Genomic DNA, 27,097 nt, shown 5'->3' on the forward strand with positions numbered 1-27,097 from the left:
AGAAGCAAAAATGGACATTAGGTTTGGAATTTATAACTATTTATCTTGATAGAATTAGTTTTGGTAGCATAACTGGAATGGAAAACCTTACTGCAGAAGGTTGAAGAAAAGAAGGCAAGTGGAGACAGAAAGATTTATTACAGTAGAGAGTGGAGAAACAGGGTAGAAGTACAATTTTTAGCAATACCCTTGGCCTCTCCCCCTTGATGTCTGTAACAATCATCAGTTGTGATGATCAAAAATGTCTCCAGATATTGCCAAATGTGACCCAAGGGGAGGAGGGAGTACAAAATAGCTCCAAGCTGAGAACCAGTGGTTTAAAATCAGTAGTGAGCACAACACAATCGTTGGATTTTCTTCAGGAGCATACAGCTGTTGCTGTGTATGCATGACACAGAAGGAGACATGACATAGGAAGAAGAACCGGGTTGGGGTTTCAGCAGGTGAAGCCATAGGACAGGATACAAATGTCTGAGATAAAGTTTAGAGGAAAGGGCAATAAGAATGATTACATTTTGGAACAAAAGTCTAGTAGGGAAAAGAAAAAAGTGAGAATATGAAGTAAATGAGTTGTAAGGGTACAAAGCATTGCTCAGAGAACAGAAAGCTTGGGACTGAGATTTTGGAAGACAATATTTACCAGTATTGATTAGATACAGGCACTATGTGAAGAAGACAAAACCTCAAGAGACCAGTGCATGGCTGGACTATCATCTTGGATACTGAGGTCACACTAACAGTAAAGGAAAAGATAATGAAAATTTTCAATGAATAGGAATGATGGGAAGGTCAGCAGCTGATGGTTGATAGTGGGTAACATATCTGATGGTATGGTCTTTAATGGAGTTAGATGTGTCTACGTTTTTCTCCTACAAGGGACAAGTAAAGAAATAGTTTGGAAGAGGTATTAAGCAGCTGGAGGGGCAACAAGGCCTTCTCTGTGAGAATAAAGATGATTTACCTGAGTAGGTTGTAAGGGATATAGTTAGCAGAATACAGCCAGATGGGCATATGACATTAGGGGAAAATAAAAAAAGATATTGTTTTAATTAACCCTCAATTATTCACACTCTGCTTTGTTGATTACATAGCTTCTTCCCATCTAGCCACGGAGGAATCCTAAGAAATCTATCCAAGAGTAACACAAAGAGAGGAAATCTGATTGCCCATTCGACTGACATGGGGAGTTCTCAGAACTGTCTCTCGCAATCAGTTCCCCATGTTATTTTGTTAGGCTGGCAGGATCTATGTTAAAATGTCTGTCTTTACAAAGGCAGAGTGTGTGTTTCATTTCACAAAAGCAAATATCAATGTTTTCCGGATTATCTGCAAGTTTAACCATCCATACTTCTATTGTTATAGCAAAGACAAAGAATGAAATACAAATGGAACATTCTGTAAGAAGCTTAAATACTTTGTGGATGATTTGTCACTACCTTAACTGTATTAATCTTTTACATCTGTTGTCATTAACCTGCATTTTGCCTTTAAGACTTAATAAACCAAAACAAATTATATATTTGTTAAATAAGATGTAAAGGTTACTGAAAGTCTTTAAAACCAATATTAAAAAGCAACATAAGGTCAAAGTTAAAAAAAAATGATAGTGTAGGGAAGTAAGCAAAATGAAGTCTAGACGAAGATGGTAAAAGGACAAGAAATAATTTGATTTTTCTTTAAAGAAGCACATCATTGAAGGAAAACATACTCTGTTTTACTCATGTTACTACAAACCTTCATGCTAGTCATACAAAATGGTTTAAATTTTTCAAGAAAAATATTCAATACTGAAAATAAAAATGTAATTCACTATATGAGATTAGGGTCTTAACATTATTTCAGAGGGCTATTTTTCCTACATTTCATATGTTTTATATATGGCAAATATCAGAGTTGAATCCAAATAGTTATTTAATAAGTATACTACTTTAAGAAGGGGAAATCTGGGGCTGGCACTTTGGCCCAGGGAGTTTTGGCGCAGCCCTGGCCTGAAGCACCAGCATCCCGAATGGGTGCCAATTCTAGTCCCGGTTGCTCCTCTTCCAGTCCAGCTCTCTGCTATGGCTGGCAATGCAGAAGATGGCCCAAGTCCTTGGGCCCCTGCACCCACGTGGGAAAGAAGCTCCTGGCTCCTGGCTTTGGATCGGTGCAGCTCTGGCCACTGCAGCCATCTGGGGAGTGAACCAGTGGATAGAAGACCTCTCTCTGTCTCTACCTCTCTCTGTAACTCTGACTTTCAAATAAATAAATAAATCTTTAAAAAAAAATGGGGAATCATTTAGTTAATGATGAAAGGTAGTACTGATGTTTGGTGACTCAGCAAGCATTAAGACAATATAAGAACCTTACCTGATACAGTTAAATGCATTTCCACTTTATATGGTAAAATTCATGACCAAAAAATGTAAGGTCATCTTTGTGTCAACGGTGTCTAATATGGTATTTGACATTAACATCCAATTTAAAAGAGTTAAGTTTACCTTGAATACTTTAAAGTATTTCAGTGTTACTATTATGATGGCAATGTAAAAATAAATGTACAATTGCTGGTATTATATGTACTGAGAAGAGAGGACATATTTTGTTACATGAAAATCACTATACCATTAAAGTTGGTCTCAAAATCTGAACAGTTGTAACCATTCATAATTGAGTTCAAAAGAGCCTGCTCTGCTTCTGTGATTCCATGGCCTTCTTGTTGAAAAAGCTAATCAGTAATCAACAAATATCATAAAAGAAGGTAGTTGTTCATACCTAAAACCTCCAAATAAAGAGGAAATCCAAAGGGCCAACAGGCACATGAAAAAATGTTCAAGGTCATTAGCAATCAGGGAAATGCAAATCAAAACCACAATGAGGTTTCACCTCACCCCAGTTAGAATGGCTCACATGCAGAAATCTACCAACAACAGATGCTGGCGAGGATGTGGGGAAAAAGGGACACTAACCCACTGTTGGTGGGAATGCAAACTGGTCAAGCCACTATGGAAGTCAGTCTGGAGATTCCTCAGAAACCTGAAGATAACCCTACCGTTCGACCCAGCCATCCCACTCCTTGGAATTTACCCAAAGGAATTTAAATTGGCAAATAAAAAAGAGGTCTGCACCCTAATGTTTATTGCAGCTCAATTCACAATAGCTAAGACCTGGAACCAACCTAAATGCCCATCAACGATAGACTGGATAAAGAAATTATGGGATATGTACTCTTTAGAATACTATACCGCAGTAAGAAACAACGAAATCCAGTCATTTGCAACAAAATGGAGGAATCTGGAACACATCATGCTGAGTGAAATAAGCCAGTCCCAAAGGGACAAATACCATATGCTCTCCCTGATCGGTGACGACTGACTGAACACCAAGAGGGAAACCTGTTGGAGTGAGGTGGACACTATGGGAAATGGTGGCTTGATCAGCATAGCCCTGACTGTTAATGAACAACTTAATACATTATCCCTCTTAGTAGTTTTTTTATCTGTTCTACTTAATATGACTGGTTTAGATCTGTAATTGATGCACAGTTATTCTTAAGTGTTGAAAATTAACTGAAATGTGATCCCTGTTGAACATGGTGGTGGGAATGGGAGAGGGAAGAGATGTATAATTTGGGACATGCTCAGGCTGACTTGCCCCAAGTGGTGGAGTTGGAAGCATACCAGGGGATTCCAATTCAATCCCATCGATGTGGCATGTACCAATGCCATCTCACTGTTCCAGGTGATCAGTTTCAGTTCACAGTTGGTCATGGTGAAGGGACTGGGAGTCAAAGGGAGCACATAGACAAGTCTAGTACCTGCTAACGCTAACTAATGGAGTAAATAAAGGGGAGAGTGATCCAACATGGGAAGTGAGATACTCAGCAGACTCATAGAATGGCAGATGTCCTAAAATAGCACTCTGGCCTCAGAATCAGCCCTAAAGGCATTCGGAGCTGGCTGAAAAGCTCATGAGAGTATTTCAGGCATGGAAAGCCAAGACACTCTGGCAAAAGATCTCTGCGAGTGAGATCCCAGTGGAAAGAACAGGTCTTCAAAGAAGGAGGTACCTTTCTCTGAAGGGAGGAGAGAACCTCCACTTTGACTATGACCTTGTCTAAACAAGATAAGAGTCGGAGAACTCAGAGGGCTTCCATAGCCTTGGAAACTCATGGCTGGAGCATAGGGAGATTACTGATGCCATAGACAGGAGTGTCAATTGGTAAAGTCAACAACAGGAGTCACTGTGCACTTACTCCTCATGTAGGATCTCTATCCTTAATGTGCTGTACATGGAGATTTAATGCTATAACGAGTACTCGAACAATATATTTCACTTTGTGTTTCAATGGGGGTGCAAACTGTTGAAATCCTTACTTAATGCATACTAAACTGATCCTCTGTAAAAAAAAAAAAAAAGAAAAGAAATTATCAATTCCCAACTTGACTCTCACTGGGATTAAACATGACAATAGGTCTGCTCTGATTTCATCATCATTTAAAAAAAATCATCTATTATTTTTCACTTTATGTTTCTGTGAGGGAGCAAACTGTTGAAATCCATACTTAATGTACACTAAGCTGATCTTCTGTATATTAAGATAATCGAAAATGAATCTTGATGTGAATGGAAGGGGAGAGGGAGTGGGAAAGGGGAGGGTTGTGGGTGGGAGGGACGGTATGGGGGGGAAGCCATTGTAATCCATAAGTCGTACTTTGGAAAACTATATGCATTAAATAAAAGTTTAAAAAAAAAAAAAAAAAAAAAAAAACCTCCACAAATAGAAAATGTCAAATATAAAGTCTAAAAACGTTTTTTAACTGCCAGATTAATTCTTATGCCTTAAAAGTAAATTTTAAAAGTAACTGCATCATACTCTAAAACTCAACATTTGAAAATATGTTGGAGTGAGTGTTTAGCCTCGCAATTAAGCCACCAGCATCCAACATCAGAGAACCTAGGTCTGATTCCTAGCTCTGGCTCCTAACAACTTAGACCCTGGCAGACGACAGTGATAGGTGACATAATTGGATTCCTGTCTCCTACCTGGGTAATGTGGATTGTGTTCCCAGCTCCTGTATTTGGCTTGTCCAGATGCAGCCATAATGAGCATTTGGTCAGTCAATGAGTGGACCCTCTCTGTATTTTTTTCTCTATCTCTGCTTCTCAAATAAATAAAACTTCTGAAAATTCTTAAAAAAATAAATACTGCTCAAAATATTAGGGTATAGCTGATCTTAACTGAAGTGCAGTAAAATTTTTAAAAATAAAAAATAGGGTACAGGTAATCACCCTAGTGGTTAAGATACAGGTTAGGATATCTAAATGTTATGCTGAAGTGCTTGGGGTTTGAGTCCCAGCTCTGCTCCCAATTCCAGCTTACTGCTAATGTGTACCCTGGAAGGCAGCAGGTGATGGCTCAAGTAGTTTTTCTGCTACTAATGTGGGAGCCAGGACTGAAGTTTCTGGCCCCTGGCTTTAACCTAGCCCAGCCTAGGATAAAGCAGGCATTTCCATGGAGTGAACCAGTGGATGGTAGCTCTGTCAGTCTCTCTCTTTCTCCTCTTTATTTTTCTACCTCTCAAATTAAGAAATTTAATGGCTGGTGCCACGGCTCACTAGGCTAATCCTCTGCCTGCGGCGCCGGCACCCTGGGCTCTAGTCCCGGTTGGGGCGCTGGTTCTGTCCCAGTTGCTCCTCTTCCAGTCCAGCTTTCTGCTGTGGCCTGGGAAGGCAGTGGAGGATTGCCCAAGTCCTTGGGCCCTGTACCCCCATGGGAGACCAGGAGGAAGTACCTGGCTCCTGGCTTCGGATCGGCACAGTGCACTGGCCATAGCGGCCATCCGTTGGATGAACCAACGGAAGGAAGACCTTTCTCTCTGTCTGTCTCTCTCTCACTAACTCTGCCTGTCAAAAAAAAAAAAAAAAAAAAAAGAAAAGAAATTTAACAATAGAAAATTTTCATGAAAATTTATCTGAAGATTTAGATTAAATCTCCTGTGACTTTTCTTTGTACAGAGAAAGTTAACTTTAGCTCTGCATACATTGCTTCTCAGCCTTTTGGCTAAGATCAAGTGTAGTAACTTTGGCTCTACATTAATAACCTTCCGCTGTTTTCCCTCTCAACAAAATCATTACTAATCCATTTCCAGTGATAGTTTATAAACCACATTGTTTCTCTCCTGCTTTGAGTTCTCTTGGACATTTCTAAGAATATTATTCCATATCCGCTTGTTTCATCACTGAGATAGCCACGGTTCCATGTAGTTCCCTAGAGGCTATGACTATTTCAACTAAAATTCCCACAAGTTAAAGTAGAACTCTCATCTCTATGAAGCACTACCAAGCAAATCAAAAAAACACTGATTTTTTTCATTATTCTTTGAGTATTTCAGAGGAGTAAAACTGAGCCATTCTTCCACGCAAAGGATGTGAGTAAAATGCGTATTAGAGAATCTGGGACACGTGGAAGACACTGAGTTTACAATGAAAAGCTATTCACTGCAAGGCCATAGTCAAAGTGGAAGTTCTCTCCTCCCTTCAGAGAAAGGTACCTCCTTCTTTGATGGCCCGTTCTTTCTACTAGGATCTCACGCGCAGAGATCTTTCATTTAGGTCCTTTTTTTTTTTTTTTTTTTTTGCCAGAGTGTCTTGGCTTTCCATGCCTAAACTACTCTCATGGGCTCTTCAGCCAGATCCAAATGCTTCAAGGGCCGATTCTGAGGCCAGAGTGCTGTTTAGGCCTTGTCAAAATAAGATCAAAGTCGGCAAGCTCAGGGGGCTTCCATGGCCTTGGCAACTCATGACTAGAGCCTGGGGAGATTGCTGACGCCTTAAACAAGAGTGTCAATTTGTTAAGTCAACAACAGGAGTCACTGTGCATTTACTTCCCATGTAGGATCTCTGTCCTTAATGTGTAGTTCGATGTGAATTAATGATATGACTAGTGCTCAAACAGTATTTGGCAATTTGTGTTCCGTGTGGGGGCAAACTGATGAAATCTTTACTTAATATATACTAAATTGATCTTCTGTACATAAAGATAATCGAAAATGAATCTTGATGTGAATGGAATGGGAGAGGGAGTGGGAGATGGGAAGGTTGTGGGGGGGTGGGAAGTTATGGGGGGAAAAAGCCATTGTAATCCATAAATTGTACTTTGGAAATTTATATCTACTAAATAAAAGATAAAAAAAAAAGACATAAAAAAAAGAAAAGCTACTCACTGCAAATATGAAACATGATTAACACAGAACAGCCCATTTCCTGGGACCAGCAACATCAATATCACCCAGGAACAAGGCCTACCTACAGAACTAAAGCAGAAATTCTGAGGGTTTTCATACAAATTAGAGTTATCATTCAACAAAGATACAGAGTGTCTGTGTTTCACATAATATATAAGTAAGTGAGGTTACAAAAAGAAGTATAAGTTAATACAGCTTAACTAACAAAACAAAAGGTACTGAAAATGGTTGGATGACAGAGCCTGCATGATTAGGAAACTCATGGTCTACTGGCTATATTTTTTCCTGAAGAGCATGCAAGGTTATGATGTCTCCTGAGCTGGGATTTTCTGCTTGACTAAGAAAATTCATTTTGCATGGTCAGGCTGATCCTGTCATTTTTTACTAATCAGCAGTTACAATTTAAATGTAACAAACATGGGGACTGGTATTGCGGCACAGTGGATGACACCACTGCCTGTGACGCCTGTGGGTGTCCCATCTGCTCTACTTCTGATCCAGCTCCCTGCTAATGAACTGGGAAAGCAGCAGAGGAGAGCCCAAGTGTTTGGGTCCCTGACACCCACGTGGGAGACCTAGATGAAGCTCCTGGTTCCTGGCTCCAGGCTGTCTCAGCCCTGGCCATTGTGGAAAGAACCAGTGGATGGAAGATCTTTCTCTCTCTCTCTGTCTCCCTAACTCTGAGTTTCAAAAATTACATAAACCTTTAAAATTTCAATAAATCCATTCTAAATAAGATAAATCCTTCATTCTTTCAAAAAGAAATGGGAAACCATGTAGAAAGAAGAAAAACAACCCAGCAGGGTGATTGCAATCCTCCAAGACTGCCTTCAGGGATATGTGAATGACACAGTTTCTTCACTCTGTCTATATCCCAATATTGTCAAAGTACACACCAAATGCTTCACTTAAATGATGTGAAGCCTTCTTGTGTGCTATCTTGTACAACACCAGCTTCCCAATGGGTAGGATGCAGCTATGAGATAGCAAATGGCAGAGCAAGAAATTTTATCTGGTTTTCCTTTGATATCAGGTCGTTTATCAAAAATTGGTATCAAATGATTATTTGGAAATATTATAGCCTGAGTTTTTCTGAAAACAAGAGTAATGCTAACAAATATATACATCTGAAAACTCCCATTCTTGCTCTAGCAAAGAAATTTATCAAAATTCTCTATACTGAGCAAATCAACTTACCTCCTGAGGTGGAGAAAAGCTGTATAACACTGTTTACGGAACTCCTGGTACTGTTCACTCTGTGTGCCCCCCATTCCTTCTACCATTTCTTTATTCAGCTTCATTGGAGGAGGAAGAGGCTTTGGATCTCGACCCAAAATATATCCAAAGTCTATGTGGAAGAGTTTTCCTGGATGTTGACAAGAAATTCATTGTTTCAAGAATTAATTTAAAGAACTAGGAAAGGAATACATCACATAATCATATAGGCAGTATGTCTATGCAAAGAGTATTTAGTTCATGATGAAACCTATTACAAGGTTTGATTTTCTAATTCCAGAATAGGCAGTAGCCTTCAGAGCACATTTAGTTCATTTTAACTCACATTCATTCAGATGAAACCATGCTTAAAAATCATTCCATGGTAACATTAATTTAAAAATGTATTCTCTGTTTTTAGGTGTCCAGACTCAGACAGTCAAAACCCAGGTAATACTTTAAGGTATCAGCCAAAAGTAGAATTGTCGCTCCCCCTCTTCGCGGAGGAACGACACAGGACCCTGCGCTGTTCTTTTGTCTGCTCGGCCCTTCCCAGGTTTGCTGCTGGTTCTTCCCAGGTTGGCTACCGTCCCTTCCACCTCCGTGGAAGGGCGGTTCCCCCTGCCACTTTCCCCACTTCCGCAGGGGAGCGGCACACCGCCGGCCGGCTCTCTCGGGGGCTGCTCAGGTGTTCCTTCAGATAGATGTTCCTGGTGCATGTTGTCTCTCTCCTCCTTTATAGTCCTCTTCCACCAATCCCAACTCTGCTACCCACACGCCGAGTACGCTGCTCTCCTCCAATCAGGAGCAAGATCAGCTCCTGCAGCTCAGTCAATCAAATTGGCGAGAGGCAGCTGTGTAGAAGCTGTTTACTCCCTTCTCAGCGCCATATTGTGGGAGAGCAGATGCATAGAATAAGTCTTAATTCGAGTAACTTAGTCTAGTCCGAGTTGCTCCCCACATAGAATCTTGTAACAAATTTCTCATGCTACAGTTTGAGCCAAGTGCAATCCATAACTAAAAATTTTAAAGCAGTTCAAGCACAAAAAAGTTGTCATAGAATTTCCATGTAGAAGATGATAAAAGGATACAACTCAAATTCACTCTAAAGGATCTGTACTATTTTCATACTGAAAGTGGCAATTTAGTTTAAATATTACATGATCTCTCATGCTAATGTTGAATTAAACTTTATTAATTGGCAATACAAATTTAATGTATAAATTTATAAATGTCTTCACTGTACAGTTACAGAATAATGGTCATATAGTAGTATGAGGTTTTATGTTATACATTATTTAAGATTATAAACTACGTCAACATGAGGGGTTTCATTTCCATTTAAGAAATTTATGTATCACGCATGACTGTAGAATACCTTTTCAGAGTCCAAAAATGGACTTCAGTAGTCTCTTAAGCATAATGAAATGCAGTTTTGGAAAGATCTATATACCTCACCAGAATTCCAGCGGGAGACTGATTTTAAAAATATAAGGAAGGAGACAGCACTGGGGAGCAACAAGTTACAATGCAGCACGCAATCCTGGCATTCTACATAGGAGTCCTGGCTCCTTCCTAATGCTGCTGAGAAAGCAGCTGAAGAGAACTTAAATACCTGGGCTCCTGCCATCCATATGGGATACTAGGATGAGGTTCCTGACTCTGGGCTTTAGCCTAGCCCAGATGCTGTGGGCATTTGGGAGGTAAACCAACACATGAGCAGATGAAAGATCCACCTCTCTATCTCTTCCCCCAACCCTTTTTTTTTCCTCTTAGGCAGAGAGAAAGAAAGAGAGGGAGAGGGAGACAGGGAAGGAAAGGAAGGAAGAAATGATGGAAGGGGCAGTTCCAAGATGGCAGAATAGGGAGGGAGCTTACTGATCTAGTCCGGGAGAAGACAGTTTTTAAAAAAGTGGAGATAGTGTAATATCAAGGAAGAGTTAGGGAAAAAACAGCACAGAAAGCTCTACCGAAATTACAGGAACATGCTAGATCTAAATGGAGGGTGTGGGCGCCCACGGCTTGGGACTCCAATAGCCGAGAGCCTCCACACCAGTGCTGGAAAGTGAGGTGAGACGAAACTGCGGTAGCCTGAGACACTGGCAAAAAAGTGGCAGGAAGAGCCTAGAGGGAAGGAGGCTTGAAGCCCCATGGGGGAAAGTGCAATAGACTAAGTCTCTCCAATCACCTTTTAAAGGCATACAAGCCAATAGAGCAGGCATCATTTTGGACATTGTAACAGTTGCACCACCTCATGTCTGTGCCAGCAGTCAGCCAAGCAGAGACTCCTGACTCGTGGGGAGAAGTAACAGGGGGCTGGGAGCTTCTGACTATGTGAAGCTTCTGAACTGGGGCTTTGAAAAAAAAAAACAAAACTGAAGATGTGTGGGAGAACTCACAGTGTGGCTGAGACTTTGAGCAGTCTCGGTGGGAGACGCCACAAGCTATGGAGGGCCTTGGTTACCGGGTAAAAGACATTGCTGGGGAATCTGAACTTACACTGAGGACTGCACAGATCCTTTGTGTGGTCCTTGGGACAAAACAGACAAATATTATACCCACTGGGGCTAGCACTTAGGTACTGGTCTCCCTCAAGAAGAGCTCAGCTGAGCAGAATTACTTCCCTTTTGATTGAAAAAAAGAGAGAGATTTACCATGCCAAACCTGGTGTGTCACCTTAGGCATGCCCTTAACCCTGGAGAACTGAACAGAGCTCTCTGGCCACGCCTCCTACAAGCCTTTAGAGACTGAGTGAAAGCAGACAGTCCACTTAACTAGAGAGCCATAGTATAAGGATAAAAGCCACCAGAGCATAAAAAAATAATAATAAAAAGAAGAAACCAACAAGTGTCTCCACAAATGCCAAACAACAAGTGCAACAACCCAAGAAACAATAAGGAAGACAACATTATGCTTCCAAAAGAACACGACATTTCAACACAAGATTATGAAGATGATGAGACAGAAGAAATGCAAGAAATGGAACTCAAAAAAATGATGATAAAGTTACTTAGAAATAATCCAAAGCAAACGCAGGAACTCCTGAAATCCATGCAGGACATGAAAGAAAACTGCTCTCACAAAATTTAAAACTTCAAGAGGAATCAAAATGAAATGAGTAATTCAATAGAACATGACACTGAAATACTGAAATCAAAATGAAATGAAGAATTCAATAGAACAAATAGAAAATGAAGTTGAGAGCATTAAAAATAGAATCAGTGAGGCAGAAGACAGAACATCAGACTTAGAAGAAAGAACACAGGAAAGTATGCAGTCAAACCAAAGTCAAGAAGAAAAAATTAGAAATCTAAAAAATATTGTTGAGAATCTACAGGATACTTTTAAAAAACCCAGCATTCAGGTTCTAAGAGTTCATGAAGGCATGGAGAGAGAGAGAAAGGATTACAAAGCCTTTTTAGTGAGACACTAGCAGAAAACTTCCCAGGTTTGGACAAAGAAAGAGACGTCCAAGTACAGGAAGCACACAGAAGTCCCAATAGACATGAGCAGAAAAGATCCTCGCCATGACACATTGTAATCAAACTGACCACAGTGAAACATAAAGAAAAGATTCTAAAATGTGCAAGAGAGAAGCACCAGATTACTTTCAGAGGATCTCCAATTAGACTCACAGCTGACTTCTCTTCAGAAACACTGAAGGCTAGGAGAGAATGGTGAGATACAGCCCAAGTCCTGAGAGAAAAAAACTGTCATCCCAGAATATTATAACCTGCAAAGCTCTCAGTTGTGAATGAAGGTAAAATAAAGACCTTTCATAGAAAATAGAAATTGAAAGAATTTGTCACAACTCGTCCAGGCTTGCAAAAGATGCTTAAAGATGTGTTACACACAGAAATACAGAAACACAGTCATCAATATGAAAGAAGGTAAAGGAAGAAAATCTCTCAGTAAAAGATCACAGAAAGTTCAAAGTATAAATTAAAAATATCTTGGGAAAAATGGCAGGGTGAAGTCACTACTTACCAACAGTCACATTGAATGTAAATGGCCTCAACTTTCCAATTAAAAGTTACAGACTGGCTGAATGGAATAAAAAACAAAACCCATGTACGTGCTGCTTACAAGAAACACCTTTCCAACAAAGGTGCATGTAGACTAAATTGAAAGGTTGGAAAAAGATATTCCATGCCAACAGAAACCAAAAAAAAAGAGCTGGCATAGCCATCTTAATATAAGACAAAATAGACTAGACTATAATTAAAAAAATTGTTAAGAGACAAAGAGAGGAACTATATAATGATCAAGAGTTCCATTCAACAGAAAGATATAACTATTATAAACATATATGCACCTAATTACAGGACATCGGGCTATTTAAGATATGTTAATGGATCTAAAGGGGGACTTAGACTCCAATACAATAGTATTGGGAGACTACAATACTCCACTTTCAGCAAAGGATAGATCAACCAGACAGAAAATCAATAAGGAAATAGGAGATTTAATCAACCCTATAGCCCAAATGCATCTAACAGATATCTACAGAACTTTTCATCCTATACTTGAAGAAGACACATTCTTCTCAGCAGTACATGGAACTTTCTCTAGGATTGACCACACACTAGGCCATAAAGCAAGTTTCAGTAAATTCAGAAAAATCAAAATCATACCATGCATTTTCTCAGATGACAATGGAATGAAGCTGTAAATCAGCAACTCAGGAATCTTTAGAACATATGAAAACACATGGAGACTAAAAAACATGCTCTTGAATGAACAGTGGGTCATAGAAGAAACCAAAAGAGAAATCAAAAACTTTCTGAAAGCAAATGAAGATAAGTAAACAACATACCAAAACTTATGGGATACAGCAAAAGCAGTGTTAAGAGGAAAGCTTATAGTAATGGGTGCCTACATCAAGAAATTGGAAAAGCACCAAATAAATGAGCTATCAATGCATCTCAAGTATCTAGAAAAACTACAGCAAATCAAACCCACAACTAGTAGGAAAAGAGAAATAATTAAAATTAAAGAAGAATTCAACAAAATTGAATAAAAAAAATTACAAAAGATCAGCAAAGGGGGCCAGTGCTGTGGCTCAGTGGGTTAAAGCCCTGGCCTGAAACGCCAGCATCCAATATGGACGCCGGTTCGAGTCCCGGCTGCTTCTCTTCCGATCCAGCTCTCTGCTATGGCCTGGGGAAGCAGGAGACGATGGCCCAAGTCCTTGGGACCCTGCACCCGCGTGGGAGACCCGGAGGAAGCTCCTGGCTCCGGAACAGCACAGCTCCAGCCGTTGTGGCCAATTGGGGAGTGAACCATCGGATGGAAGACCTCTCTCTACTCTGCCTCTCCTCTCTCTGTGTAACTCAGACTTTCAAATAAATAAAATAAATCTTTTTAAAAAAAGATCAGTCAAATAAAGAGCTGCTTTTTGAAAAAATAAACAAAATTCACACACCTTTGGACCTACTAACGAAAAAAAGAAAGAATACTCAATTCAATAAAATTAGAGATGAAAAAGGAAGTGTAACAACAGACACCACAGAAATAAAGAGTCATCAGAAATTACTACAAAGAGTTGTATGCCAACAAACTGGGAAATCTAGCAGAATTGGATAGATTCCTGGACACATACAACCTACCTAAATTGAACCATGAAGACATAGAAAACCTAAACAGACCAATAACCAAGTCAGAAATTGAATCAATAATAAAGGTACTCCCAAAAAAGAAAAGCCCTGGACCGGATGGATTCACTGCTGAAGTCCACCAGACACTTAAAGAAGAACTAACTCAAATTCTTTTCAAACTATTCAAAACAGCTGAAAAAGATGGAATTTCCCAAATTCTTTCTATGAAACCAGCATCACCTTAATTCCTAAGCCTAAAAAAGATACAGCATTGAAAGAAAATTACAGACCAATTTCCCTGATGAACACAGATGCAAATATCCTCAATAAAATTCTGGCCAATAGAATGCAACAATACATCGAAAGATCATACACCCAGACCAAGTGGGATTTATCCCTGGCATGCAGGGATGGTTCAATGTGTACAAATCAATCAATGTGATACACCACATTAACAAACTGAAGAAAAACCATGTGATTTTCTCAATAGATGCAGAGAAAGCATTTGATAAAATACAAAATCCTTTCATGATGAAAACTCTAAGTGAATTGGGTATAGAAGGAACATTCCTCAATACAATCAAAGCAATTTATGAAAAACCCATGGCCAGCATCCTATTGAATGGGGAAAAGTTGGAAGCATTTCCACTGAGATCTGGTACCAGACAGGGATGCCCACTCTCACCACTGCTATTCAATATAGTTCTGGAAGTTTTAGCCAGAGCCATTAGGCAAGAAAAAGAAATTAAAGGGATACAAATTGGGAAGGAAGAACTCAAACTATCCCTCTTTGCAGATGATATGATTCTTTATTTAGGAGATCCAAAGAGCTTTACTAAGAGACTATTGGAACTCATAGAAGAGTTTGGCAAAGTAGCAGGATATGAAATCAATGCACAAAAATCAGCAGCCTTTGTATACACAGGCAATGCCATGGCTGAGAAAGAACAAAGATCACCTTGCAAGACACAGGCACAGGCAAAGACTTCTTGGAAAACACCCCAGAAGCACAGGCAGTCAAAGCCAAAATTAACAATTGGGATTACATCAAATTGAGAAGTTTCTGTACTGCAAAATAAATAGTCAGGAAAGTGAAGAGGCAACCGACAGAATGGAAAAAAATATTTGCAAATTATGCAACTGATAAAGGATTAATAACCAGAATCTACAAAGAGATCAAGAAACTCCACAACAACAAAACAAACAACCCACATAAGAGATGGGCCAAGGATCTAAACAGACATTTTTCAAAAGAGGAAATCCAATGGTCAACAGACACATGAAAACATGTTCAGGAAAACTAGCCATCAGAGAAATGCAAATCACAGCCACAATGAGGTTTCACCTCACCGCAGTTGGAATGGCTCACATACAGAAATGAACTAACAACAGATGCTGTCAAGGATGTGGGGAAAAAGAGACACTAATCCACTGTTGGTGGGAATGCAAACTGGTAAAGCCACTATGAAAGACAGCTTGGAGATACCTCGGAAATTTGAATATAGCCCTACCACACAACCCAACCATCCCACTTTTTGGAATTCACGCAAGGGAAATTAAATTGGCAAATAAAAGAGCTATCTGCACCTCAATATTTATTGCAGCTCAATTCATAATAGCTAAGACATGGAATCAATCTAATTTTCCTTCAACAGAAGACTAGATAAAGAAATTATGGGATATGTACTCTATGGAATACTACACATTGGTAAAAAAAAAAAATGAAATCTGGTCAATTGTAACAAAATGGAGGAATCATGATGAGTAAATTAAGCCAGTCCCAAAGGGACAAATATCATATGTTCTCCCTAATCGGTGATAACTGAGCACCTAAAAGGAAACCTGCAGAAGTCAAACTGACACTATGAGAAGCAACAACTTGAACAGCCCTTGTCCTGACTGTTGAGGAACAGCTTACCATTTTATTCTTTTTAGTATTTTCTTTTCCTACTTAATACCATTGGTTGAACTCTTTAATTAACACAGAGTTATTCTTAGGTGTTTAAATTTAACTGAAAAGTGATCCCTGTTAAATATAAGAGTGGGAATAAGAGAGGGAGGAGATATACAGTTCGGCACACACTCCTTCGGACTTACTCCTAAGGGTAAAGCTAAAAACTTGCCAGGGGAGTCCAAATCCCATTAAGTTGGCAGGTACCAATGCCATTTTACTAGTTAAAGTGATCAGTTTAAGTTCATAGCTGATCATAATGATAGGATTATGTATCAAAAGGATCACACAAATAAGATCAGTGTCTGCTAATAATAATTGATAGAATTAAAAATAAGAGAATGGTCCAACATGGGAAGCAGTATACACAGCAAGCTCATAGAATGACAAATGCCCAAAACAGCACTCTGGCCTCAGAATCAGTCTTTAAGGCATTCAGATCTGGCTAAAAAGTCCATGAGAGTTTCTCAGGCATGGAAAGCCAAGACACTGTGGCAAAAAATGATCTAAATGAAAGATGTCTGTAAGTGAGATCCCAGTGGAAAGAACAGCCCATCAATGAGGGGGGTACCCTTTTCTGAATGGAGGAGAGAACTTCCACTTTGATTATGGCCTTGTCTAAATAAGGTCTCAGTCTGTAAGCTCAAAAGGTTCCATAGCCTTGGCAGTTCATGATAACAGCCTCAAGTGATTAGTGACGTCATAAATAAAGAGTGTCAATTGTTAAATCAACAACAGGAGTCATTGTGCACTTGCTACTCATGTAGAACCTCTGACTTTAATGTGTTGTACTATGAGAATTAACAGTAAAACTAGTCTTTAAACAGTACTTTATACTTTGTTTGGGTTCAAACTGTTGAAATCTTTACTTAGTATAGAGTTGATCTTCTGTATATAAAGATAATTAAAACTGAATCTTAATGAAGAATGGGATGAGATGGGAGAGGGAGTAGGAGATGGGATGGTTTGCAGGTGGGAGGGTGGTTATGGGGGGAAGAACCACTATAATCCAAAAGTTGTACTTTTGAAATTTATATTTATTAAATGAAAGTTTTCTATAAAAAAAAAAAAGAATTGATGGAAGGGAGTGAGGAAGGGTAAGAGGAAAGAAAGACATCTTTTCAATAACAGAAGCAGTTTTAGAATTAGGAATTGAGTAACTGCAGTACTCACTAGAAAATATCATCTCCTAATTTCTTAAAGACCAAAGGGTATTCTATCATTTTAATTCACCGTGAGTTGAGAAAAAGCTATAATAAACTTCTGTTAAAGATTCCATGGCCTTCACCTGAATATGTTTCCTCCATCTAACTAAGTATAAAATAACATTTTTTTAGCCAGTATAATCCCTAATGGTGCCCAACACTTGAGCAGATTAGTGATTCAGTTTTTGAAACAAAATTGTCCTCACACATGGGTTATTTAAATTGCTCCATGCTTTTAAAAGGAAACTTAGCTCCAATTTTCTCCCTTTCATTGCAGGCATTACTGGAATTCCAACGTTGGTTATGCATCATTGCTTGTAAATGAAAGATATATTTCCATCCTTCTTGTAAGAAAATTCTCAAAGAACAAGATTACTGCTTAATTATAAGCCATTAAAGATTCAGTATTGAACAATGAAACCATTATTATGCTTTGCAAGTTCAAAAAGCCATGTTTTTTGAAAGAGGCTATTAATGTTTTAAGAAAATTCATCCTCCCACATACTAAAGGGAATGATTTTTTAAGTTAATAACTGTAAATGATATATCATTGTAAATGCTTTAAAATATTCATTCCATGAAATTCAAAGAATGTTTAGTTAAGAAGTTCAGGGTGTGTGATCTTATTCAAAACTATACCTTGAACAGTCAAGAGGTAAAGTGTACAGAAAACAAACCAATTACTGACTTTAATTACTTCCTTTTGTCCCTAACTTGCAATACATAAAGGAATGACAATAATTAAATTTTCCTGTTATTTGCATAAGTGACATGAATTTACTTTAAAATTGTAGCTCAAGACATTTGTAGTTCTTGCATTAAAGAGACTAGATAACTGCTGAATCAAAACTATTGAATGGCACTGTCTAACTCATCTGTCAAATAAATAAAAAATAAACTATTGAATGGTAAAAATTTTTTTAAACTCTCATTTTATCTAGTAATTAAATGTGGCAAATCTCAAGACTGTACTCATTCTGTTTTTCATACCAATTTACTTCCCTTCTCCTTGACTATCTATCAATGTCCCCCATATCCAAACTCTCTTTTCTAGAAGATTCCAGTTAATTTCCAACTCCCGAAAAAATTCCCCTGACACTCTCCAGTGAATTTCCTACTGGCTATCATTGTTTTGTATATAATCTGACTTTTTACTATTTTCCCACAGATTTATTTTTTTGTGGATATATCTTTCCTGTTTCCCTAAGTCAAAATCTAGAAACAACAAAAGGTGTCATGCAACTATATTATTATAATGAAACCTCTATTTATTTCTGGAATTAAAAGATGGCTATCTACACTCTAGCTGCTCCTAGTTCTTGTTATTTAAACCTTTATATATATACTTGGTCAGAGTTATTTTCACTTAAAGTTAAAAGAGTGGTAAATAATAGTATGCCAATAGGTAACATAAATGTTTAGACAAGAAACATTTTCAGCAACCATAAGTGTGGATAAAAATGACAAGAAAAATCTTAGTTCATTTATTCATTTGAAAAATATTTACTGGAAGCATATTAAATGTGTTAAGACTTCCTGATTTCCTTTCCTACATACCAAAGAAAATAAGCAAGCAAATTAGGAAAGCAAAGGTGCGATTTTACATTTTATAGTTTACTTAATATACTAAATAACTTAAACATAAATAGCTGAAGAGCACCACCATCTGAATGGTAACCAAGTTCTATGTAAGAACATTATATATTGAACATGATATATTATAATGTGAGAAAAAAATAAAATTGAGCACAGACCTCCAAAAGCCAGCAAGTATTCAAGAGGAACACCTACTGAGATGGGTCTGAGGGGTATCCCCACAGAGCTACAAATCTCATTCTCCAGGGCAATTTGACTTAGGTGATGTCAAATTTTCTTATCAATAATTACATTCCTAGTCTATCTCCAGAAATGTACTTCTAAAAACTGATCAGTAGTCTTCTTTCTACATATCCTATCTCTGATGATGCCTGTAAGCAATCATATGCTTAGAGAAATAAGCCGCTGCATACCCAAAATCCACCATTTGGGGCCAAGCCAATGGTGTGTTCAGTATTTATGATAAATGAAAATGTACTGTCATAGAATACACAAATCCTGATGAGAATCTGACTACTTTGGAATATTTCCCAAGATTCATGAAGAATGCATTTTTGTGTCTGCTGGGACTAGGGTCATTCATATTCTGCCTTGAATAAACCTTGTATTAACTTCTTTACAGACTATTTCTATTAACAAAAAAGTAGTTTTATTTTTGAAATATCAAATAAACATGTTGTGTTTCTGAAACATCAAGTTTTACCTAAAAAATTCAGAGGACAATATTAAATCAATAACCAAATAGACTGTTCCTTTTGTAATCTCTCACAATTTATTAAAATAATCAGCACTCAACAGAGAATTTAAAAAAAAAGTAACTTAAAGGAATATGGATTTTATGGTGAGAAAGGGAACTTCTAAAATATATTAATTATTTCTAATATTATGAGTCAAAATAACTATATAAACCAAAAATGTACAATGTAATACTTTATCCATTTTAGTATTTTTTTCGTGCTAGTACCATTGGTTGAACTCTGCAATTAACACACAATTACTCTTAGGTGTTTAAATTTTAATTGAAAAGTGATCTCTGTTAGGAATTTGGAAAACATTATGCTGAGTGAAATAAGCCAATCCCAAAGGGACAAATACCACTTGTTCTCCTTGATAGGTGACAACTAACTGAGCACCAAAAAGGAAACCTGTTAGAGTGAAATGAATACTATGAGAAAAGGTGACTTGATCAGCCCTCACCCTGACTGTTGATGAGCAACTTAATATGTTATCCCTCTTAGTATTTCTTTTGTTTGTTCTACTTAATACTTTTGGTTGAATACTGTAATCAATACACAATTCTTCTTAAGTGCTGAAACTTAACTGAAAAGTGATCGCTGTTAAATATAAGAGTGGGAATAATAGAGGGAAGAGATGTGCAATTCAGGACATGCTCAAGCTGACTTACCTCAAATGGCAGAGTTAGAAATATAGCAGGGGATTCCAATTCAATCCCATCAAGGTGGCATGTACCAATGCCATCTCACTAGTCCCAGTGATCAATTTCTGTTCACAATTGATCATAATGATAGGACTAAGAACCAAAGGGATCACATAAACAAGAATAGTGTCTGCAAATACTAGCTGATAGAATCAAAAAGGGAGAGAATGATCCAACATGGGAAGTGAGATACACAGCAGACCCATAGAATGGCAGATGTCCTAAACAGCAATCTGGCCTCAGGATCAGCCCTTAAGGCATGCGGATCTGGCTGAAAAGCCCATGAGAGTATTTCAGGCATGGAAAGCCAAGATACCCTAGAAAAAAAAAAAAAAAAAAAAAAAAAAAAAAAAAAAAAAACCCTAAATGAAAGATCTCTGTGAGTGAGATCCCAGTGGAAAGAAGAAGAAGGAGGTACCTTTCTCTGAAGGGAGGAGAGAACCTCCACTTTGACCATGGCCTTGTCTAAATATGATCAGAGTCAGTGAATTAAGGGGCCTCCATAGCCTTGGCAGCTCATGACAAGGGCCTAGGGTGATTACTGATGCCATAAACAAGAGTGTCAAATTGTTAAGTCAACAACAGGAGTCACTGTGCACTTACTCCTCATGTAGGATCTTTGTCCTTAGTGTGCTGTACATTGAGATTTAATGCTATAACTAGTACTCAAACAGTATTTTTCACTTTATGTTTCTATGTGGGAGCAAACTGTTGAAATCTTTACTTAATGTATGCTTAACTGATCTTCTGTATACAAAGAGAATCAAAAATGAATCTTGATGTGAATGGAAGGGGAGAGAGAGTGGGAAAGGGGAGGGTTGCGGGTGGGAGGTACGTTATGGGGGGAAGCCATTGTAATCCATAAGCTGTACTTTGGAAATTTATATTCATTAAATAAAAGATAAAAAAATTAAAAAAATAAAATAAAAATAAATAAATAAATAAACCAAAAATGGAAGGTATTCTCATCTCATGGTTCTAAACCAAATAAAATGTACTAGCCCTTCAGGAATGTTTACTAGCACCAAGCAAAATTCTACCATATTATGCTAATCACTCTTCACAAAACCACCAGGAGAAAAGTACTATCATCAGTTATACATTACAAAGAAGATATGGACTCACCAAATATGAAGTAGCTTACTTACATTTACTTAATTCTGACCTCAGAACCAGCAATATTAGCAAATCTGCCAGCTTGTTCCTCATAACTTAAAAAATATTAATCATTTTCACATAAATTTAAATAATGATATACTCCAGGGTAGGAGAAATATTGAAAAAAAAGGTCCAATTAGGGTAAGTGTAAGAATGCAATTTTTTTCTTTAAGCTTTCTGAAAAAGGATTCAAAACATACTACCCTGAAATTGCCAAGACAGGAAAAAAAAAAAAAAAAAGCCACTATTTCTGTCCCAAATGGACAAGTCGAGATTAAAGAAAACATCCCCAGGACCTACAACAAACTTTCCATTCAGTAAAGACATCCAGCTTGTTATTTCATTTGTGAATATTCATTAGTTATTTACATATAAATTTTATACACTAATCCTATTATTAAGTCTGTATAACACGAGGAACAAACAAGTTTTTCAGCTTCACTGGGTTTTTTTCTCCCCATCAAATTTTTAAAAGTAAAATTTAAAAAAACCCTTTTTCTAAAGAATTAGGATAAACTCAAACCAAGCTTGAGTCCTGCTGCCCCAAGGACATCAATTCTGAAATATACTTTTTTCAATCCTTCACCATAGTTTAAATTTTGTAACTTCTTGGCCAAAATATGCAATTTTAATGCATTAATATGTGAAAGAGCTATCACCTCAAATTTGCTTCAAGAAAACAATGCTACAATTGACCACAAGGCAATATACTGACAAAGGGATTTGCATACTTTCAATTTTACAGTGAACACACAGCGCCATCTGCTGCACAAGCTTTGGAAACATCAACCAAACAAGAAGTATCCAAAAATCAAATAAGGTGTTGGGGGGAAAAGTGAAGAAGAGGGGAATCCACTATTGAGATTCACATTTTTTTCACTTTATCATTATTACCTCTGAATAGATTTTTTAAATTTTGTATATGCAGCAAATCATTTTCTTTCACACACGTCTACAGTTCTTAGCTGGATCCCTTTTTGTCTCACTTCTCTTGATAGTGTGGAATAGCTGTGAGGGGCAAATCCCCAAAGACAACAGCAAAATGAAATCTCTAGTCCACCACTCATAACAGGAACTGGACATCAATGATACAGGGGAACTTTGGATACTATTCAAAACTACTTTCATTCAAAGCAGAGTCATAGTGTAAACCTGCCCATACTAGCAAATGAGAACAGAAGACAACAATGGGAAAAATGGGAAAAGCATTAGTACATCTATTAAAAACTGTTCTACCAGCTGTCGAGGGATGAGACACGAAGTGAATCTCAGGTTCCCAGTTTTTAATAAGTTACAAAATCAGTACTGAAGGTATAATGGATGATGAAATATACAATGGAAAATGATAAATAATATTCAGGCATTTTCAAGAAAAAGCACAAAAGTACATTTTGTACAATACACCACATTCAAAATTTACTTTGTCTAAACTGTATGAAATTTACAATGTATAATATCATTTTTAATGACATAAATTTATTTATACTGACTTTCTATATGCAGTTCTATGCACAAAATACTACTTTCCATCCTCCTTCCTTTCTTTTTGTTATTTTAATTTTTGCAATAACTTACTTTCAATTTACTTTTTAGTCACAGGCTTAATCCTCCACTAAATGAAGAATTCAACAATATAAAGTAGAAAGACCACTATTCCACAGTAGTATAGACAAGGGCTATATAATTAATATCATTTGAAACTATTCTGAAATAGGGACTATCAGTAAAAGATGACAAAAGCCAAAAAAACCCTTTTAAATAATACACATTTTTAGAAGATGAAGAATGTATTATACTTCTATGTGTCTTAAAATGATTAGTTTTTTCTTAGATAATTTTGATGCAATCTAAACCTGAAATTTTGAAAACATTTTCCTAGTAAGAAAGACTTAAAATTCTAATTGACTCATGCAACTAGATGAAATAATTGCAAAGCAGTTAAGAAAAAAAACTTTTTAAAATTTTCCAGGTTTTTATTTATTTAAAAGGCAGAACAATAGAGAGAGAGAGAGAGAGAGAGAGAGAGAGAGAGAGAGAGAGAAATCTTCCACCAGCCGGTACACTCTCCAAATGCCCATAATAGCCAAGGGCTGAGTCAGGTTGAAGCCTGGAGTCTGGAATTCAATCTGGTCTCCTATGTGGGTAGCAGGGACCCAAGTACTTGAGCCATCACCTGCTGCCTGGTAGATTATACATTAGCAACAAGTGAGATCAGAAGCAGAGATGGGACTTGATATCAGGTACTCTGATATGGGATTCAGACGACTTAAATATTGCACCAAATGCACTTCTCTGAATTTCAGTATTAAAAGAAAATGAATGTGCCTCCTATCTAGAACATTTTAAGGTAAGCTTTTGTTTTTTAAAAGTTTGGAGCACCCTCTAGTGGAAAAACTGGTAACAAGCTTCTGTTACTGAAGTTTTACAAATCAACTTCCATTAAACAAGTAACAGATCTGGGCCAATAAAATACATTATGTAGACTCCACTTTCTAGATCTCATTCCTAAATAACACATCCCTCCATCAATATATAGAGATGAACAAGCTCTTCTCAAAGTCCAGCAGAAAGTGCTCTGCTACATTATCAGATAAACTTTTTATTAATTTAAAAGGAAGAGATGCTAGGATCCAGGAGTACAATATAATACCAGTGTAATGCTAATCTATACATTAGAGAATTCCATTGAGGTTATAAAGTGATTATAATCTGGAAACAAATGGAATCACTTTGGTAGCTGATTTTAATTAAAAAACAACACATGAAAACATCTTCCAAAAAACAATTCTCTCTACACACATCATAAAGTTTTATAAATATTCTTGACTGAATTAGTCAAGGACCTCCATGATAGCTTGATTATAATCCTTTGAAGTTGATTATTAAAGAGAGGGACTGGCCTGACATACCAAATCAATCACAGATGATTTTTCACATGCAGTAACTTAAAATGACTCTATGGAATTTCAAAGTATGTGAATAGGTTTATTATATTAAAAGCTAGTCTATACTTGATGTATTATGTTTTTATCCAACGGACTAACTTAAAGAGTAAGATGAAAATCTATTTTCTGCAAAAGGATAGCCTAGAGAGTAAAAGTCTAAACAGAAAAGCAGAGATGTTTATTCATTCATTAATTAAAAACTGACTTACTGAAACTCTAGCTAGGTTTTGTTCCAGCTCTGGAGGTATAGTGTTAACCTGGATTAACAAGGTTGCTGTTCTCCTGTCACTTACATCCTTAGTAGAATAAGATGAGGATAAGGAGTCACCAAGTTCCATGGGGGTAGAATCCTGTCTTTTCTGTTTACTTTGATATTTCCAGTATCTAGCAGATGTTTAATACATACTCTTAAAATTAAACAAAAAGATAACTTCATCTAGCAAAAAAGCACTCTAAAGAAAACAAGGGTAATAAATAGAGTAATACAGAACAAAGCACATTTGCTAGACAGTTAGAAAGGACTTTTCTAAGGCGATACCATAAGAAAATGGACATATAAGCAGCTTTTAAGTCATTAAATGAAACAGAAAGAGGAAAGAATAATGGCGCCTGCCTGAGGCAGAAGCATATTGATACTCAGAAGATAGTTGGAGGGGGAGCCATGACAAGGTCACAGTAAAGAGTTGAGATTGTACTGTAATTGTGTAGGGAAGCTTCAAATGGTGTGAAACAGGAAAAACGAAGATAGCAGTCAACCACATGAACTATTCTGGAAGTACAGAATAGATGAGATTTGCTACTAAGTTCAACACCTGAGATGAGGACAAGAGCAGTACTAAAAATAACTTCCAGGACCAGAGGATGAACGACTATCTAGATGATGTTGTTGTTTACTGAAATGACAAAATGATGTAAGGAGGGGATTTTAGGCAAGAGGAAGAGGAAGGAAGATAACCTTTACAACTAGCCAAAAATAGGCAGGATTCAAGTAAACAACCGGGCATTTTATTTTTTTAAAGATTTACTGATGTAGTTGAAAGTCAGAGTTACAGAGAGGTAGAGGCAGAGAAAGAGACATCTCGCATCTGCTGGTTCATCCCCCAAATAGCTACACTGGCTGGAGTTGGGCTGATCCAAATCCAGAAGCCAGGAGTTTCTTTCAGGTCTCCCATGTGGGTACAGGGGCCCAAAAACTTGGACCATATTCTGCTGCTTTCCCGGGAGCATTAATAGGGAGCTGGATCAGAAGTAGAGCAGCTGGGACTCAAACCAGCCCCCATATATGATGCCGGTACTTCTGATGGCAGCTTTACCAGCTTCACCACAGCATTGACCCCAGCAACTGGGAATTTTAATTTGAATTTAATGAAATGGATTGAGGTACAGAGCTATAAATTTGGAAGTTTTCAGCATAGAGACGACACTTAAAGACATGAGACTAAACAGTTATCAGGGAGGATGATAAGAACAATTGTTCCATGGAATTACAAAGGGAAAAAGAAAAACAATTAAAGATAGATGAGTTAAGCATAGTTTGATAAGAAAAAGAATTTTCCAATATTTTTCTTACCAGAGCTACAGAATTTCAAACTGCATACATTATGAGCTTTCCACCAAAAAAGGGAATTTGAAATACCGAAGCAAAAGCTAGATGACTATCTGTAGAATTACTACTAAAGTGTTGTTACAAAGGATGAAGATTTTCTAAATATCCTTCTGCCTGGCGTTTAAAGGACAGTTAAGACTCTGTTCTATCTTCACTTATGCAATTTATTTTGCTAATAAGATTACAGATAAAAATCACCAAACTCTCAAATGCATGTACAATAACAATTATTTGTTACCTGTTTTTGTCAGCAAAAGGTTATCCAGGTGTCTGTCTCCAACTCCAAGTATATATGTAATCACACAATATCCAGCTGCCGTAATAGAAGAAAAAAAAAAAACATGAAAAACACATACAAAGCAGGTTACATATTCCCTGGAATATAAAAGCAGTTTGTGCTACTTCAGTCTCAATGTGCTTTCTATTGTTTCTGAATTCTCACTTGAATTTTGAATTTGTAATCTTCTTTCTAGAAGATTTTTGTAATTTTGTAATTTGTAATCTTCTCTCTAGAGAGTCTATCACCTGAAACTCAAAAGAAATCAGTATCTGCACAGAAACAAAATCTTTAAAATTGGGTCCAATTAAAAGCTATTTGTATCAAAAGTTATATTAGTTGTCAGGAATAATAACCTATGCCTACCATTTATCATTTCAAATTGAACATCAGTTAAAAATGACATTGAAAAACAATTATCTACAGAAATATACATAAAGTTTACTGATACTCATCCCTTATCCCATAACTGTGTCATCCACAAGAATACAGAAATAAATGCAGGACTTAAAAAAGAATTTGAGGCCGGCACCACGGCTCACTAGGCTAATCCTCCGCCTTGTGGCACCGGCACACCGGGTTCTAGTCCCGGTCGGGGTGCCAGATTCTGTCCCGGTTGCCCCTCTTCCAGGCCAGCTCTCTGCTGTGGCCAGGGAATGCAGTGGAGGATGGCCCAAGTGCTTGGGCCCTGCACCCCATGGGAGACCAGGATAAGTACCTGGCTCCTGCCATCGGATCAGCGTGGTGCGCCGGCCGCGGCGGCCATTGGAGGGTGAACCAACGGCAAAGAAAGACCTGTCTCTCTCTCTCTCTCTCACTGTCCACTCTCTGCCTGTCAAAAAAAAAAAAAAAAAGAATCTGTACAGAAACAATCTTGACGTTG

At 37.6% G+C, this 27,097-nt stretch overlaps 1 protein-coding gene and 1 pseudogene across 2 annotated transcripts in view; one reads left to right on the forward strand and one right to left on the reverse strand.

Annotated features, from left to right (window-relative positions):
• PIK3C3 (phosphatidylinositol 3-kinase catalytic subunit type 3) overlaps positions 1 to 27,097 on the reverse strand; it is a 151,844-nt gene that overhangs the window by 22,897 nt on the left and 101,850 nt on the right. For both annotated transcript variants that reach the window (XR_016214052.1, XM_008261249.5), the window contains exons 21-22: positions 26,176 to 26,250; positions 8,424 to 8,592 (exon numbers count right to left, since the gene is read on the reverse strand). Coding sequence is in view for 1 of the 2 variants with exons in the window: in XM_008261249.5 (XP_008259471.1) it covers positions 8,424 to 8,592; positions 26,176 to 26,250 (244 nt within the window). In the remaining variant the exon portion in view is untranslated. The remainder of the gene's footprint in view (positions 1 to 8,423; positions 8,593 to 26,175; positions 26,251 to 27,097) is intronic.
• On the forward strand, positions 6,024 to 6,150 carry LOC127492505 (U2 spliceosomal RNA; annotated as a pseudogene).

The sequence above is a fragment of the Oryctolagus cuniculus genome, chromosome 10 (genome assembly GCF_051225735.1).
Source record: "Oryctolagus cuniculus isolate XC-2025 breed Fujian yellow rabbit chromosome 10, ASM5122573v1, whole genome shotgun sequence".
NCBI classification, from domain to species: Eukaryota; Metazoa; Chordata; class Mammalia; order Lagomorpha; family Leporidae; genus Oryctolagus; species Oryctolagus cuniculus.